Here is a 17,312-nt window from a genome sequence, read left to right as displayed (position 1 = left end):
GCAGTCCCCAACCCTTTAAAGAAGAACAACGTCTTTGGGGAGTCTTTTAAGCGTTTTCCGTTGTAGATCGATTTTAGCGAGTTTAGAATTCCCTTTAAAAAAAAAAAATTCTCTCCGCATGAATTGGACCTGAACGGAGCACTTCTTGGATGCTGGGGCCCCTCCCCGTCACTGGGGGGGACCCTGCACGGGGGGGGCGTGGTGGGAGGGAACGGTGGGGGGGAGAGGAAGGCTGAAATGAAGTTGATCGGGAGCAACTGACCGAGGTGGGGAGGAACCGGCCTGGAGGCCCGGGGTGCGGCCCGGGATACGAAGATCTGTGTACAGTCATGCATCCTTCCCGACGCTAAGCTCCTCTAGAATTAAACACAAGACAATAGGGACACGAACCGCAGCGAGTCGTGTGAAGCCAGTGGGCTGTGACACACGCTTTAAGGATAAAATGATACCCTACACCCAGAAGGTAAATGTTAAACCGTAATTGCGGGGAGCTGTGTTGGAAAGGGAGCTCGGAACGGTTGATCCCCGTGTTGATTCTGGTTCTGGCTGCGCAGGGCCGTGCGCACCGGAACTTCCCACCTGCACTCCTGGCTCCAGCCACGCTTTTTTTTTTTTTTTCTTCCTTTTTTGTCGGTCGTGGGGCCTGAACTCGGGGCCTGGGCGCTGTCCCTCAGCTCTTCAGCTCAAGGCCAGCGCTCTACCACTGAGCCATCTTCCCAGCCCCTCCAGTCACTCTGTCCCGGAACTGGACCAGCAGTAGCCAGCGGAGAGCAAAAAGAAAATGGCATCAGCCCAGTAGCCAGAGGAAAATTATTCCTGCACTGCACATGGGCTACAGGCTTAGTGACAATCAAGAGAAGAAGCAACATTATGCCTTCAAGATAAAGCCCTTGGTCATGGACTGTCATCTGATCAAAACAAAAAAAAATCTAGAATTTTTAAATACATGGGTATGTCATCTACAAAGTAGCATTTTGGCTTTCATTTGACAGGACTATTAAACATACAAGACGATCCCTGTATGCACTACTAGAACTGACCCAATAATTGGTTGATGGCCTCATCCTGCTCAAAATGTGTATTCCTGAAATAGTGCTAAAATCTAATTGTACACCCGCAACCCACACCCTCCACCTCCAGTCCCTTGACTCTTTGTAGAAGCCTTCTTCTTAAACAAAGCTAGTTTCCTCTGTGTCCCCAAAACATGTCATTCCATGTGACCTCAGAACTTTCCTGATGATCGTCTCACCTTTCTACCTTTATTTATACTGACAAAACTATTCTATATATTTTTCTCTTTAAACCCCTAGTGGAAATTTTCTCTCTTTTCAATCTTAGTACAAATAACGTGGTTTTCTTTTGTTTTCTCCAAAAATGCAAGTTTCTTGACATTACATTTAGGAAATGCCCGTCGTTACCATGGTTTAATATTGTGTACTGAAGATAGAAGAATATGAACACTGAGTCATATCGACTTATTTACACTCTTACCTTTTAAAGGGTTTATGGGATGTAGATTATCGTTAGACTGAATCATGTAATAAAATAAAATGCAATATGAAGGGCCCTCTGTTTAAGAAATAGCCATTGTACTTGAGGTAAGAAAGCACTTTAATCTGGATGTGAATTTATTTTATGTGGGAGCTTCGCATATCTTATTGAGCTAGGTTTTCTGTGAGTATGTTCATTTGATTACAGTGTTTGGTTATGGGAAAGTTGTACCTGTTGTATACAAGGCACTGAATTCCTTTCTAAAGGTTAAACAAAGGTTCATTCATTCATTCCTTTGCCAGGCATTCACTGGACACCTACAGAGCAGGGGGCTAGGTGGATACAGAGGGAAGGCATCTGTCCTAGCATTATTTGGAGGGACAGGGCTAAGAACTGTAACAGAGCTACACGGAAGGGACCATGTTGGTTATCTGATGTTACCACAGTGCTGAGCAACAACATGACACCAGGGGTCTACAGCAAACGAAATGTCTCTGGATGGAAGGGGGTTGCCTGTATGTTTCTTGCTGATTTGGTGAAGTGTCTGGGGTGAGCTCCTGATCCGGCCTGTGTGCTCCTACCTCAGGCCAACTCATTCTCTGTGTGCCTGGTTCTGTTACCTCAGGACTCTTCTCTCTCTTATCTTCCCAACTTTTACAAGAAGTTTCTCTTCCAAGTCAGATGCTGATGGCTTGTGCCTGTTATCATACCTACTCAGGAGGCTGAGATCTGAGGATCATGGTTCAAAGTCAGCCTGTGCAGCCAAGTCCACGAGACTCATCTCTAATTAACCATTAGAAAACTGGAAGTAGAGCTGCGCTCAAAGTGGTACAGTGCTAACCTTGGGGGTGGGTGGGGGGTAGAAAAGAAAAAAAAAAGAAAAAGCTCAGGGACAGTATCCAGGCAGAGTTCAAACATCACAATCAACAACAACAACAACAAAAAGAAGTTCTCTTCCTCTTTTTCTCCCTCCTTTATCTGTTCTGTGTGTGTGTGTGTTTCTGTGTCTCTTTTTCCTCCTTTTCCCTCTGAGTACTGAAGTTTAAACTTAGAGCCTTGCATTTGCTTAAATCACATCTCTAGCCCTAGAAAAACTTTCTTGACCTCATTCCTCAACCAACCACAGCCCCATGTCTCAGAACTCCCTTCTCCACCCTATCTCAAATTCCTCTGCCCTCTTTTGAGGGAGGAGTTGTTTTTATTTTTGTGTTTTGAACAGGGTCAGACTATGCAGTCCAGGCTGGCTTTGAAATCACCATCCTTCGGCTAAGTTTCTAGATTGCTGGGATTACAGGTGTGAGTCCCTCATCTGGGCTTTTTTTTTTTTAAAGTTTAAGACCTGGTCAGTTACTCCTTTCTCCTTGAAATGCTTTCTTCCCTTGCCTTCAAGGATCCCACACTGTCCCTCCCCTCTCCCCAGAGAGAGCTGGTAGCTCTTTTGTTTCTTGTCCTTCTCTTCCTCCTGTCACTTAAGAGTGCTCACGTCCAGCCCTGTGGCTCAGCACACCATCTCCATGGGGACAACTGTCCAGCAGGGACTCTCCTATGAGCTCTGAGTTGATTCCTACAGCTTCCCATCTGCCACTTCTACTCCAATGGACACTGAACCTAAAAAACAAACTTCTGAATTTCCCATCTCCAAACCTCACTCTTCCCATGTCAGAAAATAACAAATGACAAATGAGTTGACCTTGACATTCCCACATCTGATTAGTCTGTGAATTATTTTTGACTCTACCTTTAAAACATGTCTCATAGCTAGGTGCCAGTGGCTCACACCTGTAATCCTAGCTGTGCAAGAGGCTGATATTTGAGGATCAGGGTTTTTTTTTCAGGGGGGCGGTGTTTTTTGTTTTTGTCAGATGAGAGGCTTGAACTCTGGGCCTGGGTGCTGTCCCTCAGCTCTTCAGCTCAAGGCTAGCACTCTACCACTTGAGCCAAAGTGCCTGTTTTCTAGTGGTTAATTGGAGATAAGAGTCATATGGACTTTCCTGCCAGGGTTGGCTTTGAACCATGATCCTCAGAGCTCAGCCTCCTGAGTAGGTAGGATTATAGGTGTGAGCCACTAGTGCCCAGCTATGATCATGGTTTGAAGCCAACCCAGTCAGAAAGGACCTTTTTTGCTTAGGTTTTTTTTGTTTTGTTTTTGTCAGTCATGGGCTTGAACTCTGGGCCTGGGTGCTGTCCCTCAGCTCTTCAGCTCAAGGCTAGCGCTCTAGCACTTGAGCCAAAGTGCCTGTTTTCTGGTGGTTAATTGGAAATAAGAGTCTCATGGACTTTCCTGCCCGGGCTGACTTTGAACTGTGATCCTCAGATCTCAGCCTCCTGAATAGCTAGGATTACAGCTGTGAGCAGCTGCCTTCCCCCCCTCCCCTCCTTCCCCCCCCTGCTTATTTTGAAGCCTAGACTTCAATCCTCCTTATTTATACTATTTGCATAGCTGGGGCAGTAGGAGCCTGCTGCCACTATGCTCCACTTTTTCTGTTGAAATGGGGGCATGGTGGGGGGAATCTTGTGAACTTTTTGCCTAGGTTGGCCTTGAACTATGATCCTCCTGTTCTTAGCCTCCTGAGTAGCTAGGCCTGCAGATGTGAGCTAACTTTCCCAGAATATTCTCAAAAATATTTTATACTGAATAAGAAGTTACATTAAAAAGGTAAGAATAGGGGCTGGGAAGGTGGCTCAGTGGTAGAGCACTTGCCTTGCATGCATGAAGCCCTGGGTTCGATTCCTCAACACCATATAAGCAGGGAAAAAAAAGTGGTGCTGTGGCTCAAGTGGTAGAGCACTAGCCTTGAGCTGAAGAGCTGAGGGACAGCACCCAGGCCCAGAGTTCAGGCCTCATGACCCACGCACACACATACACAAAAAAGCAGAACTATCAGCTACCTGTTTCTCACTCTTTGATTTAAGTCTGCACAGAAGAGTCACTCAGAAGAGAACTTTCTCTTCTCTCTGCCAGGCACAAACAGGAAGGGAGAGCAACCCAAGGGAAACTGCCCCAGCTTTTCCTCATTTGTTCGAAGACAAGGCTGTAGGGGACTCAGCTGATGGGAATCAGTCAGAACCTGGAGTAGCTCAGACCTCATTTACAGCTAGCTGTTCTTTTTCTTCCAAAGCCTGGAGAATAAGCCAGCAGCCCAGCAGCAATGTAAGAAAAAGAAAAGTATTGTTATTATTCAATGATAACTAATATTGTTAAATTCCTATTGTTGTCATAACATTGTGTTAAAAGCTTAGTATATTAACGCTGACATCCACAATAATACTAGAAGGTGAATATTGTCACCGTTATTTTGCAGATGTTCTAGGACTCAAAGATGCAATGACTTAACAGAACCTCTGATTTGAAAGTTTGTGGCTATAATACCCATGACAATTTGCATTTGTGTACATCTTTCCTTCTAAACTAATAACAACCACATAGAGTAGCTCAGAGTGGGTGTGTGATTTCTCCTACAGTTTTTTATTAACATCTTCCTTCCTTCCATCCTCCCTCCTCCCCTGCCCCCCTCTTTCTGTCTTTCCTTTTGTACTGGTCCTAGAGCTTGAACTTAGAGCCTGGGTGCTGGTCCCTGAGCTTTTGTGCTAAAGGTTAGTGCTCTACCACTTGAGCCACAGCTCTACTTCCAGCTTTTTTGGTGGTTAATTGGTGCTAACAGTCTCATGAGCTTTCCTGCCTGGGCAGGCTTTAAACCTCTGCCTCAGATCTCAGCCTCCTAAGACATAAACCAAGTGGCCACTGCCCAGCTAACTGTCTGTTTTTAAGGGAGAGTGCCCCTCCTCCCCCATTGCTCAATCAAATACCAGTACATCTGGGTCCTCCTAGAACATTATTTACCACATCGGGCGAGAGGCAGAAGATGCTAGACATGACACATAAACTGAGAAATGTTACCTCCCTAGGGTGGGGTGAGCGAGCAGGTGCCATGGAAAAATAAACCACATTTTATCTTCTCCATAGAGATAAGAACAAGTCTCATGGGCATTCGGGTTGTATCCTTCAGGCAATATTCTGTCAACTTTACCTGCTGGTTCTCCAGGGGTCTCTTTATCTACTTCCAGTTTGCCCTATGGAAGCTGACCCCCAAGCTGCACTCCAACAGCCTCCCAGGCTAGCGAGGCAGCTTCTTCCCCTGCTTTCCCCAGACCCACCAGGATTCCAAGTTTCCTCTTGCTACCCCGAGTCTCAAGTTGTTAAAGCTGCTAAGTTCTCAACTTCTGGGAGCCCCACTTTCTTGAGCAAATCTTTCAAATGGGTCCCTTTCCTTTCTTTCTTCTTTCTTTCTTAGCAGAAGGGAGAGGGCAGGAAATGGATGGGTATGCAAAACTGGAGGAGGAGGAAGAGGAGGAGGAGGAGGAGAAGGAGGAGGGAGGGAGGGAGGGAGGAGGAGGAGGAGGAGGAGGAGGAGGAGGCAGCAGCCTGAGGTGGCATTGGTTGAGTCAGAAGCAGGGCTCAGCCTGGCCAGCAGTGAACCTCTCTCAAAAGCAGTAGGGGAGCCCCAGCCACTAAACCAGGTAAGAAGAGAACTTCTCCAGGTGGGCCAGCCATGCCAGCCTAGGCATGTCCCAGGGCTGCCGGAGCAGAGTGTCAGATAACCTCTGACAGCTAAGCTGGGGGGGATTTGATAGCTGGAGGGACAGGGAGGGGTGGAGGAATTTCTGAATCACCAAAAGAATTGTCTTGGGAAGAAAAGAAACTGCCTAAAGATACCCCCGACCCCACTGGCTCCATTCATAAAGGGCTTTCCAAAAAAAAATTGTTTTCTAAAGCCTAGATCGTGAGACTGTTGATATACATTTTTGTTTAAAGTTAATACATCTGACGCCTTGAGATCCTGACTGTGGGTTCAAGTTTCTGTCCTTCCCAGGCCTTCTCCCCTGTTCTCTGCTGGGGATGGGAGTGTAGAGGCTCAGGTGCAGTAGGAGGGTGATCACTGAAAGCTCCCAGATAAGGTAGGGGGGTCCCCAAAGCCTGGGATTCTGATCTGGGTGGGGCTACGACAGCTGATGAATCAAACAAGCAAAACTCAGCTGCTTTATTCTCAAAAATGAGCAAGTGGCACGGTGCTGTCCATAATGCGTGGCTTGTTTTCACAACTGCCCCTCAAAGGAAACGTGAAACGCAGGGAAACTGCCAATGCAGATGCAAAATACCATGAAGTTACGGGGCTGGCATTCTAGCTGCAGAAGAAGGAACCTGTACTGTGAATGACTTTGAACAAGTCCACAACTTCTAACTGGGAACTGGAAATCGTTTTCTGTGTACCAGTAACGATATCGTGCCGAGCCTTCCTTCCTGGGTCATGAGGGCATTTCACACAGTAGCACATGCTCTGCTGGTGTTTGCTGACACAGTCTTTCTTTGACAGAAGCTTTCTGAGCACCTACTATGTGCCAGGCACTGTCTTTAGTACTGTGCCAAAGAGCACAGTGTGCTCTGTCTAGTAAAGCGTTTGTTCTGAGGATACTCACTTCTCTGGAGCCCAGTTCCCCAGGTTTTCCTGACCTACGGGCTATGTGGCTAAGTCTGGTGTCCATAGTCTAGCTCTGGTCTCTCTGTTTGTGCAAGGTTATCTTCTGTCATCTCCAATTCTGATTATGCAAGGCTTAAATCTCACCATGGAATCTAAATTGGGAATGTACCAAACAATCCAAGCTTCTCAAATTGATTCCAATTTGGTTTTTCCTCTCCGAATTCCATTTTGGTTCTAAAAGCCAACCCAGGCTTTCTAGCATTGTGCTCTCTGTGATGAGGCTGGGAGACAAAGGCCTCACGGGGCCCCAGTCCCTACCTTTGGTTCTTCCTTTTGGCCACCCCCTGGGTGATGTATTTCAAGACCCTAAAGTTCTCATGACTCTTCAGCAATGGGCTATGCTTTGAGTTCCAAGATGATGCCAATCTCCCATCAGGGAGACCAGTGCCCAGAACACGGTTTTGGGTGGGAGCAACGGGATGGGCTGAGGTTGGGGAGGAGGGGTTGTTTGCTTTTTGCTATTACCTGCAATGAGATCTTTAGTTCTTTTTAGTGGAAAGTTTCTTCAATTATTTTATGGGTTTTTCTCCTAGTTTTAAATATCACTGTCTGGTGTACACACCACGTTTTAGAGTGAGGTGAAGCATGCTAGATCCTATGCAGCAAAGCGATGCATCTTTTTACTGGCACCTGGCCCAATGGTTGTCAGGTTCAGTGCATAAAGACACCACTGAAAGCTTAATGACTGTCCAGGTGCAGATTTGAAAAGGTTAAGTTTCCATTTCTTCAAGGAGCTCATGAAATTTTCTATTTGGGAGAGAATGGAGATCATGAGGGCTTTATGCTTGCTACACAAGAGCTCTACCACTTGAGCCAGGCCCCCTGTTACTGCTGCTTGGGTAGGTAGGTAGGGGCAGAATGTAATGCTCCTGTCTACTCCGCATACATATAACTGGGATCATAGACAGCAAACACCTGGCTGCCCTGGTTTTTGAGACAGAGTCTTCTTAATGTGTTTGCCAGGCTGGCCTTAAACCATGATCCTCCCCTCTCTACCTTCTGAGTGGCTGAGATTACAGATGAATTCCACTATGCCTGGCCAGGGCTTCTCTATTTTCTAAAAATGACTATCTCTCTTCCTACACTCAAATTCTTAACTTCATTCATCCAGCAAGTATTTAAGGGGCTACAATCACTCATAGAATTGTCATGTGCCTTTCAATGAGATAAGACACAGCGTTTCTCCACTTAATGGGAAGAGAGGTTCAGAAACAGCTGCTTCCTATGGAGTAAGGCGGACACGAATGGGATGTTTGAGGGAAGGAAGATTACCTTATTTAGAGGAGGAGGAAGCCTGTGGGGGCCTCTTGAGAGGCAGTCTTGTTGAATGTCCCTTGTTCTAAATGGCAGATTTAGACGAACTGAGAGCTTGGGTCTGAAGCCTGAGCTACCAAAAGGAGGGAAGTGGCAGGAAACCTGAGCGCGGCCATTGAGGACTCGAACAAAGCTGACAAGTTTGGTTTCATCCTGTCTGTTATCGAAGTTATTGAAGGATTTTTGAAGCAAAAGAACGACAGACTTGTGCATTAAAAAAGCAAAGTTTGACCCGGTACTGGTGGCTCACGCCTGTTATCCTAGCTACTCAAGAGGCTGAGATCTGAGGATCATGGTTCAAAGCCAGCCTAGGCAGGAAAGTCTGTGAGACTCTTATCTCCAGTTAACTACCAGAAAACCGGAAGAGGCACTGTGGCTCAAGTGGTAGAGTGCTAGCCTTGAGCTGAAGACCTGAGGGACAGCGCCCAGGCCCAGAGTTCAAGCCCCAAGTCCGACAAAAAAAAAAATAGAGAGAGAAAAGTTTGAGAGGCCAGACATAATAATGCCTGCCTGTAGTCCCAGCTACTTGTGTGGCAGAGAGAGGAAAATCATAATCTGAGGCATAATCTGAGGTTGACTGAGAAAAGAAAAGGCAAGACCCTCTCTGAAAATTAACTGAAGGCAAAAAGAGCTAGAGGCATAGCTCAAGTGGTAGAACACCTGCCCAGCAAGCTCAAGGCCCTGAATTCAAACCCCAGTACAGAAAGAGGAAAGGAGGGGAGGGGAGGGGAGCAGACTAGGAACTGGTCCTATGGAAGGGCACAATGAATTATGTGATGGATTGGGGTGTTTCCTGTTCTTCCCTGAGCCTCCTTAGGTGCCCCACACTCCTCTCCTCTGCCAGGGCCCAAGAGCACTCACCCCCACTGCCAATGGCAGTCTCTGCAGAGATGGGCTACGCCTGCATAGACAGCCCACCAAATGTTGTCCAGAGCCCGGTGCCCAGGGATGGGACGTGCTTCACAGATTCGATTTCTCTGGCCAGAGAGGGTGCTCATGGTAAGAAAAATCAGAAGTCAGAGGGTGGCTACAGGAACTCCCAAGAGCAACATGGGATGGTAGGAGGCCCAGCGCAGGCTTGATGGAAGGACAGACGGGAGAGTAAGAGTTTGCACACAAGGAGGGCACCGTTCCTGGAGCCAACCCGGCAGGACAGAGTTGGCTTGAGCTGGGAGAGAGACGGGCAGGGAGGGAGGGAGGGTAGGGCAGAGAGGGAAGGTAAGCTTTGAAAGATCTGCTTTCCTAATCCCCAGGAAATGTTAGCTTTGTCCTAAAGAGACTACAGGCCCTGCTTGTGAAGTTTTATCACAGTCTCCTTAAGTGTGTGCACAGATCAACTTTTCTTCTCATTTTCTTCTCCCTGCCGTCCCCTGGTCTCCTGTCTTTACTCCATACTTGGGTTTCTCATGCTCACGCTGCCCTCTAGGAGCAGCGCTCTTGCTCAAGTCACATCTTCTATCTCTGGGACGGGAGGGGTAGGGAGGGCAGCCTTGGGATAGTATCAGTAATGATGGGGTTGTTCCTACATCCTTTCTTCTTGGACTAGGAGCATATCCTCGCTGGTCCTCTTCATTCACTGGAATAGGTAGAAATGACCACTCATCGCCATCCTTGGGGGAAGATGGCAAAGTGGCCCCCTCACTGGATCCTCCCGGCACACCCAGAGGAAAAGTACTGCGATGAACGGGAGAGACGGGGTGGGGGAGGGCATCCGGCCCCTGCCACACAGGATCTGGCTCGGTGGTGACACATTGGGGGACTTCCAAAGGAAGCCCATGAGCTGGCAACGCATGGTCTACCTCTTGAGGAAGGTATAAACTTTCAAGAGTCACATCTGTGGCTGCCTGATTCCTCCTCTAAAATCCACCGGGACAGATCTCTGGTGCCCTGGCCGTGGAAAGGTTCATGCGTAGCATGAAGGCTCCCAGGGTGGTGGGTCTCCAAGGTACACACGCACCTACTCTTCAGCCATTCCACCACTGGGCATTTATCCCAGTAGAAATGTGCACTGGTATACAAACATGAAGATCATAATTGAAGCATTTGGAATGGCACCAGATTGGAAAAGCCCAAAAGCTGATCAATGAGGAAGCATCTAGATTAAATATACTATTGAATTTCCTCACCGTAGAAACGAACCTGATAAAAGGAACAAGGAAATCTCTAAGTACTGTCCTGAAAGTTCCTCAAGACATGTTGACAAGTAAATAAAGCAAGCTGAGCAAACTTACTGGTTTGGTTTGGTTTGGGGTTTTGGGGGGGGGGCTGTCCCCAAAAGGGGAAAGAAATTAAGAATATGTATACATTGTAATTGAAGCCAGTGACTAGTAGGGACAAATTGAGAAATGGACAGATCTCAAAAACCAAAACCCTTTAAAAAAAAGTGATAAGGTTTGCCACCAGAAAAGAGTAAACCCTATATTCAATTCTGATTACTGTCTGAAAACATTATATCTCTTCTTCATTTTTTGCTGGAGGTACTGGGGATTGAACTCAAGGCTTTGATCTTGCTAGGCAAGATCTACCACTTGAGCCACATTCCCAAGTCCTCCTTTCTCTTCTTTATGAAAACTGTAAAGGAGAAATTCTGGGGCATATAATGATAAGCAAATTTGTTCTTGCTGTTATTAATATTTATATCATGGTTAATAGCTATTATAATTCTTGGTAGCTATTTATGTCAGAAAGTCACCCCAAAGGGGAGAAGGAGGGCTGATATCTGTAGGAATCACACCAGTATGGCCCTGGGAACCTGGTCTTCTCAGAAGCCCTGATTATAGAAGGGATAAGTTAAAGGTTTCTACCAATCTGTGTGAATTAGAAGATGGAAACTTTCTCTAAAAAAATGTAATAACTTAAAGGCCATTATAATGTATTCTTAAAGGCCATGTATAATGTTTTGGGTCAAGATAGTTTTACTGTCATCTACAGGATTTTTTTTGTAATAAATATCCAAATTCCTGATGAGATGGCATTCCCTAAGGTTGTTCAGTGATAGATACTGAACAGCCCTGGGTGGACTGTCAAGCGACCATTTCCCGAGTAGCAGCACAGTGATAAAAAGGGCACAAGTCACCAGGCGCTGGTGGCTCATGCTTTAATCCTAGCTACTCAGAAGGCTGAGATCTGAGGATCGCGGTTCAAAGCCAGCCCGGGCAGGAAAGACCGTGAGACTCCTATCTCCAATAAACCACCAGAAAACCGGAAGTGTCAAGTGGTAGAGCGCTCGCCTTAAGCTGAAGAGCTGAGGGACAGCACCCAGGCCCAGAGTTCAAGCCCCACGACCGAAAAAAAAAAAAAAAAGGCACAAGTCTCACTGCTGTAGCTGACCATACTTTCAGAGTCATCTGGTAAAAGGAGGATACCTCCACAGAAAGAGAGTAAGAATTGGGAATCTACTCAGTCACAAAGTCGGCATTGGACAGCTCCTCCATTACTTAATCACACAGGATGAGACCAAGTCAGGGGAGATGATGTTCAGTGGCACGTGTCATGGGCACTTGGATTGAAATGATAAGTATCGTGCCTCTAAAATAGAGGCTGGAGGTGGGTGCTGGTGGCTCACACCTGTAATCCTAGCAAGCCAGGAGGCTGAGATCTGAAGATCATGGTTCAAAGCCAGCCCGGGTAGAAAAGTCCATAAGACTTATCTCCAATTAACCACCAAAAAAAAAAAAAAAAAGCCAGTATAGTGGAGCTGTGTCTCAAGTGGTAGAGCGCACAAAAGCTCAGAGACAGCACCCAGGCCCTAAGTTCAAACCCCAAGACCCACACAAAAATGAAAATATAAGGAGGGTTGGGAAATTTGGGGTGGCTCGTTCTCCACTTCAGGGGAATCACAGGCATTGGTCCAAGATGTGGTCATTCCTTTGGTTCCATTGGACATAGCTGGCATTGCTGGTGCAGTGGGTGAGAGAATTGAGGGAGGAATCAGAGACCTCAACGCATATAGGAGGAAAGGGCACAGCTGCCCTCGGAGCGGCCCACGGTCGCGGCCTAGCGACACAAGAGGGAGGGAAGATGGGCTCCGGGATGGCCTAACTCGCCCCCTTCTGCTTTTCCCTGCAGGGTCCCAGGTGGCACCATGGCCCTGTCCAAAAAACTGAGGCTCCTGCTCTTCCTGGCGTCCCAGCTGGCTCTGCTGTTCCTCCTGCTCTGCGCGTACAGGGGCGAGGGCGAGGGCGGCGGGCAGCGGGAGCGCGCGCAGCGCGTGCACGTGCTGGTGCTGTCGTCCTGGCGCTCGGGCTCGTCCTTCGTGGGCCAGCTGTTCAGCCAGCACCCGGACGTCTTCTACCTGATGGAGCCCGCCTGGCACGTGTGGATGACCTTCACGCAGAGCACGGCGGGGACGCTGCACATGGCGGTGCGGGACCTGGTGCGCTCCATCTTCCTGTGCGACATGGACGTGTTCGACGCCTACCTGGCGCCGGGGCCGCGGGCGCAGTCCAGCCTGTTCCAGTGGGCGGTGAGCCGGGCGCTGTGCTCGCCGCCCGCCTGCGGCGCCTTCCCGCGCGGGGCCATCAGTAGCGGGTCGGTGTGCAGGCCGCTGTGCGCGCGCCAACCCTTCGCCGCCGTGCGGGAGGCCTGCCGCACCTACAGCCACGTGGTGCTCAAGGAGGTCCGCTTCTTCGACCTGCGGGTGCTGCAGCCGCTGCTCACCGACCCGGCGCTCGACCTGCGCCTGGTGCACCTGGTGCGCGACCCCCGCGCCGTGTTCCGCTCGCGCGAGCACACGGCTGGGGATCTGAGCATCGACAGCCGCATCGTGCTGGGGCCGCGCGGGCAGCAGCTCCGGGGGGAGGAGCAGGCCTACCGCGCCATGCAGATCATCTGCAACAGCCAGCGGGACATCCTCCGGGCCGCGCAGGCCCTGCCGGAGGCGCTGCGGCGCCGCTACCTGCTCGTGCGCTACGAGGACCTGGCGCGCACGCCCCTGGCCCAGGCCGGCCGGATGTACGAGTTCGCGGGCCTGGACTTCCTGCCCCACCTCCGGACCTGGGTGCACAACATCACCCGCGGCCAGGGCCTGGGCCAGAGCGCCTTCCAAACCAACGCCAGGGACGCCGTGAATGTCTCCCAGGCTTGGCGCTGGTCCCTGCCTTTCGAGAAGGTCTCCCGACTCCAGGAAGTCTGCGGCGACGCCATGGATTTGCTGGGCTACCTTCGGGTGGGATCCAAACAAGAGCAGGCCAACCTGTCCCTGGAAGTCCTCTCCTCCGAGAACCCCTGGACGAAGGTCTCCCGGGAGGGCTGAGGCGGCCCTGGCCCCAGCCACACGCACCCCATGCTGCAGAGCCCTCACCCGAGCCTTCACCGTGAGCCCGCAGCCTCGTGTGCGGAGCCTTGGGCCTCGATCACATTCACGCAGAGGAATCCCGCCAGAAGGCAGAGAAGCCAAGTGTGCTCCTGCCTAGAAAAGGACTCCAGAAGCTTCCGTGAGCAGCACGATCCCCCCATGAAATAGGGGCACAGCCTACCTTGTCTTCTTGACCTTCCTAAATGTGCATACCTCAGAGACTTTGTGGTCTGGACACCTCAAAACGCCAAGCAGTATGAATGAACAAGTCCATAAACCGCTTGCCCAGGGGAAAAGGGGAGAGAGGGTAAAAACCAGGGAGCGGGCTTCCTTTCACCAAAGAATTCACCAGCACACCCCACAGAGACAGGAGCGCCGAGCCCTCAGGATTCCCTGTGGGTTCTAGGCAGGAAGCCACCAGCGCTGGGTGTTGACCTGTGGGCTTCACCCCCTCGGCTACCCATGCCCATAGGCACGAAGCACGTTCTGAGTAACAGGGGTGGCTGGGCCCCTTTCGATATCACTCCTTCTCAGCGTCTTCTCGCCAATACAAGACTTTGATGTATTATGCTGCTGGGCCTTAATACTAAAATTTCAAAATACAATACAAAATACAGTTTGGACTGTCCCCTTATATTTTAGTAACTAGGAGTAAATACTCTGTCTTTCAGGATCCTTACCTAAGGTCACAGTCATCATTCAGGTCTTTTTAGATTTTTGTTTATCTCTCTCTCTCTCTCTCTCTCTCTCTCTATCTATCTATCTATCTAGTTTTACGTGTTTCAGTCCTGGAGCTAGAACTCAGGGCCTGGGTGCTGTCCCTGAGCTTCTTTTTGCTTAAGGCTAGCACTCACCACAGCTCCATTCCTCTCCCCACCCCTTTTTAGTAGTTTATTGAAGATAAAAGTCTCATAGACTTTCCTGCCCGGGCTGGCTTTGAAGAACAATCCTCAGATCCCAGCCTCCTGAGTTACTAGAACTACAGGTGTGACCACTAGCACCTGGCCCCTGTCTTTTACTATATATTATATATATATTGTTTGTTGGGGTGAGGAAAGAAATGAACAAGTCTGTGTCAGCTGCTGCAAGGAAGATGATAGCTGGGAGCAGGCTAGGGAACGAAGGAGCAAGCCCTTTTACACCAGTGTAGGAGACCATCCCTATGGAAGGATGCTTGTACAGAGACATGTAAGTGAAGGAGCACATGCCATGCAAAGATCTGGGGACAGAGGGGCCCAGGAAACGCCAACATCACCATAGATAAAGTCAGTATGGGTCTAACGAGAAGCTATCTGTGTGCTTGGTTCTATGCTGGTCTCATAAAGGACAAAGAGGTCCAAACATTCCAGGAAGGATAGCGGGACATTGAAAACTCTTTTGCCTGGATGACCTCAGTAGATTCCTCAACAGTTCCACATGGCACTTCCTCAACTGTAGGGTGTCTGGAAACAGCAGCACACACACACACACCACATTGCTAGGAAAACTAGAATGTTCTAGCAAGCACTCACTAAATGTGAGCTGTCACCAAGCCACCTTCTGTCGTTTCTGAAAATAGAATATTCATTAAGGCCAGGCTAACAGCAGACCTGGAGCCCTGGATGGCATCTCCCGTATTGATGTGGTGAGGAGATGGCTTCTCTCCAACCGCTCTGGGTTCTCTACATCCATGGCTCTCAACTGGGAATGATTTTGTCTCCCAGGGACACTGGGAAATGTCTAGAAATGATTTTAATATATACATTTACCTGGGGACACTCTGCCTGGAGGGGTCCTGTGGGCATCAGGCAGATGGCAGGGGGGGCAGCAAAAAGCCCTCCAAAGCATGAGATTGCTGGCCCAAACTAAGGAATTAACTTGTCCAAAATAGCACAGTTATTAAGAAATCCTCATCGAGATTAACCAGGATAAAGAGGTGATATCTCCAGTGAGTTTCTCATTTCATCCGCTCCTGTTCAAATGGGTATGCCACTAGCCCAAATGTCCCACTTTGAGAGGTTTTGTAACCTTTGTTGGTATCCACTCTTTTGGGTACCATATCCAAAGGACAGTAGTATGGTAGGCACTCTAAAAGTATAGTGCACCATACCATACCATACCATATCATACCATACCATACTATACTCCTGTACCACAGATGAAGAAAAGAGAAGAGACTGAGAAGAAATGAAGGATGGCCAGGGACTGGTGACTCAGGGGCTAGTCTGTGCTCTAACTGGTCATGGCTCATGTCCATGCAAATTCAGGCAGATCTGGTAAAACATGGTCACTCAGCCTTTGGTATGGGGAGGGTCCTTTCTGAAACTGGAAGCAGATTGCTGGCAAGCTTGTTTAATATGTGTGGAAACCAAGGGCCAGTCGTAAATGTCAGAAGGCTCTCCACAGGACCAAGACCGAGCTTCTCTATCTCTGCCATGGTCACTCCCCTCCTTCAATACCTTCAATACCACTCTGCAAACCTTCTAAAGTCATTTTTACCTATCATAAGCTCCCCAAAGAAATGTGAATGTCACAAATATAGCTTTTCTTCTGTTTATGTTCTGTGAACCTTTAGAGGAAACCAACCATTGTAGTATCTAAGTTTTTGCCCCAGCCCAAGAATCACTTTTCACCCCTTGTTAATAACAGCTCCCACGTTGAGAGTATGTCTAATTCACGGTCCCTAGTACTTCTCAGCCATTATATCCAATTAACCACCAAAAAGCCAGAAAGGAAGCTGTGGTTCAAGACGTAGAGTGCTAGCTGAGCAAAATGCACTGGGTACAATGCCCAAGCCCCGAGTTCAAGCCCCAGAACTAGCACCCCCAAAAAAAATCACCTCAGAGCAAATTTTAAGCTTAAAAGAGCTATATGTTAGTAATAGTAAAGAAGATTAATAAAGCAACGAACTCAGACTGCTGCCCTAACCTCACCCAAGTTCCACTAACCCTGATCTGAATTATTTTTTGGTGCTCAGTGGTCCTGCTTTCCTGGCCCGTTTTCAAGTCGGCTTCTTATATCCCTGGAAGGACCATAAGGAAGCTAGTTTACTGCTCACTTTTTAAGTTTATGACAGGAACCAATGATTGTAATAGGTTACATGGGTATACTACTCATAAAAATACATGTTCATTTCCAAATCAGTAATGCCCCACCCTAAATCAATGTGGAATTAAGTGGCTATCCTCAGAAAATGTAAACATGCTCCCTGAGAAGGAATAAAGGCTTTTGTTCTCTTCCCGGGTGCCATGGTGCATGGTGGGAGCTTGATTATTTGATCCATCACTAAACAATGTGATGACCAGAATGGCCACAGCTATGGTCTGATAATGTATTTGTCATAATATGGGAGAAAGTAAAAGGTGATGGAGAAGAATGGCTGTAGTTTGGGCGTGGTTTCTTTATGCTGTAGTGTCAAGGATTTTTGTGTTGGAAGGTTGGTCCTCAGTGAGGTGGTATTGGATGGAGGGATGTCAAAAGGCAGAGGCTGGTGGGGAGTTTTCTAGGTCATTAGAAGTGCTGCCATTGGAATGCAGGTCTCCTGGAATGAATTCTCACTGGAGTGAGCTTGACCTTTGACCACTCTCTGGTTCAGTGTTTTACAATGTGATTTCTTTTTTACACTTCCATCACTTTACTACTGCCTACCAATAAGACCTTATTGCTCTTCACCCCTCCTATGTCTGTTCCTATTC

At 48.3% G+C, this 17,312-nt stretch overlaps 1 protein-coding gene across 1 annotated transcript; it reads left to right on the top strand.

The window, feature by feature from the left end:
* Positions 1-12,426: 12,426 nt before the first annotated feature.
* Chst4 (carbohydrate (N-acetylglucosamine 6-O) sulfotransferase 4) lies at positions 12,427-13,596 on the top strand. Its single transcript, XM_013012680.1, has one exon. The coding sequence runs from the start codon at positions 12,427-12,429 to the stop codon at positions 13,594-13,596; it is 1,170 nt and encodes a 389-aa protein (XP_012868134.1).
* The last annotated feature ends 3,716 nt before the right edge of the window (positions 13,597-17,312 follow it).

Source organism: Dipodomys ordii, unplaced genomic scaffold (assembly GCF_000151885.1).
Source record: "Dipodomys ordii isolate 6190 unplaced genomic scaffold, Dord_2.0 Scaffold18, whole genome shotgun sequence".
NCBI classification, from domain to species: Eukaryota; Metazoa; Chordata; class Mammalia; order Rodentia; family Heteromyidae; genus Dipodomys; species Dipodomys ordii.
The sequence above is the reverse complement of the archived record's forward strand: the minus strand, read 5'-3'. Positions and strand labels throughout refer to the sequence as shown.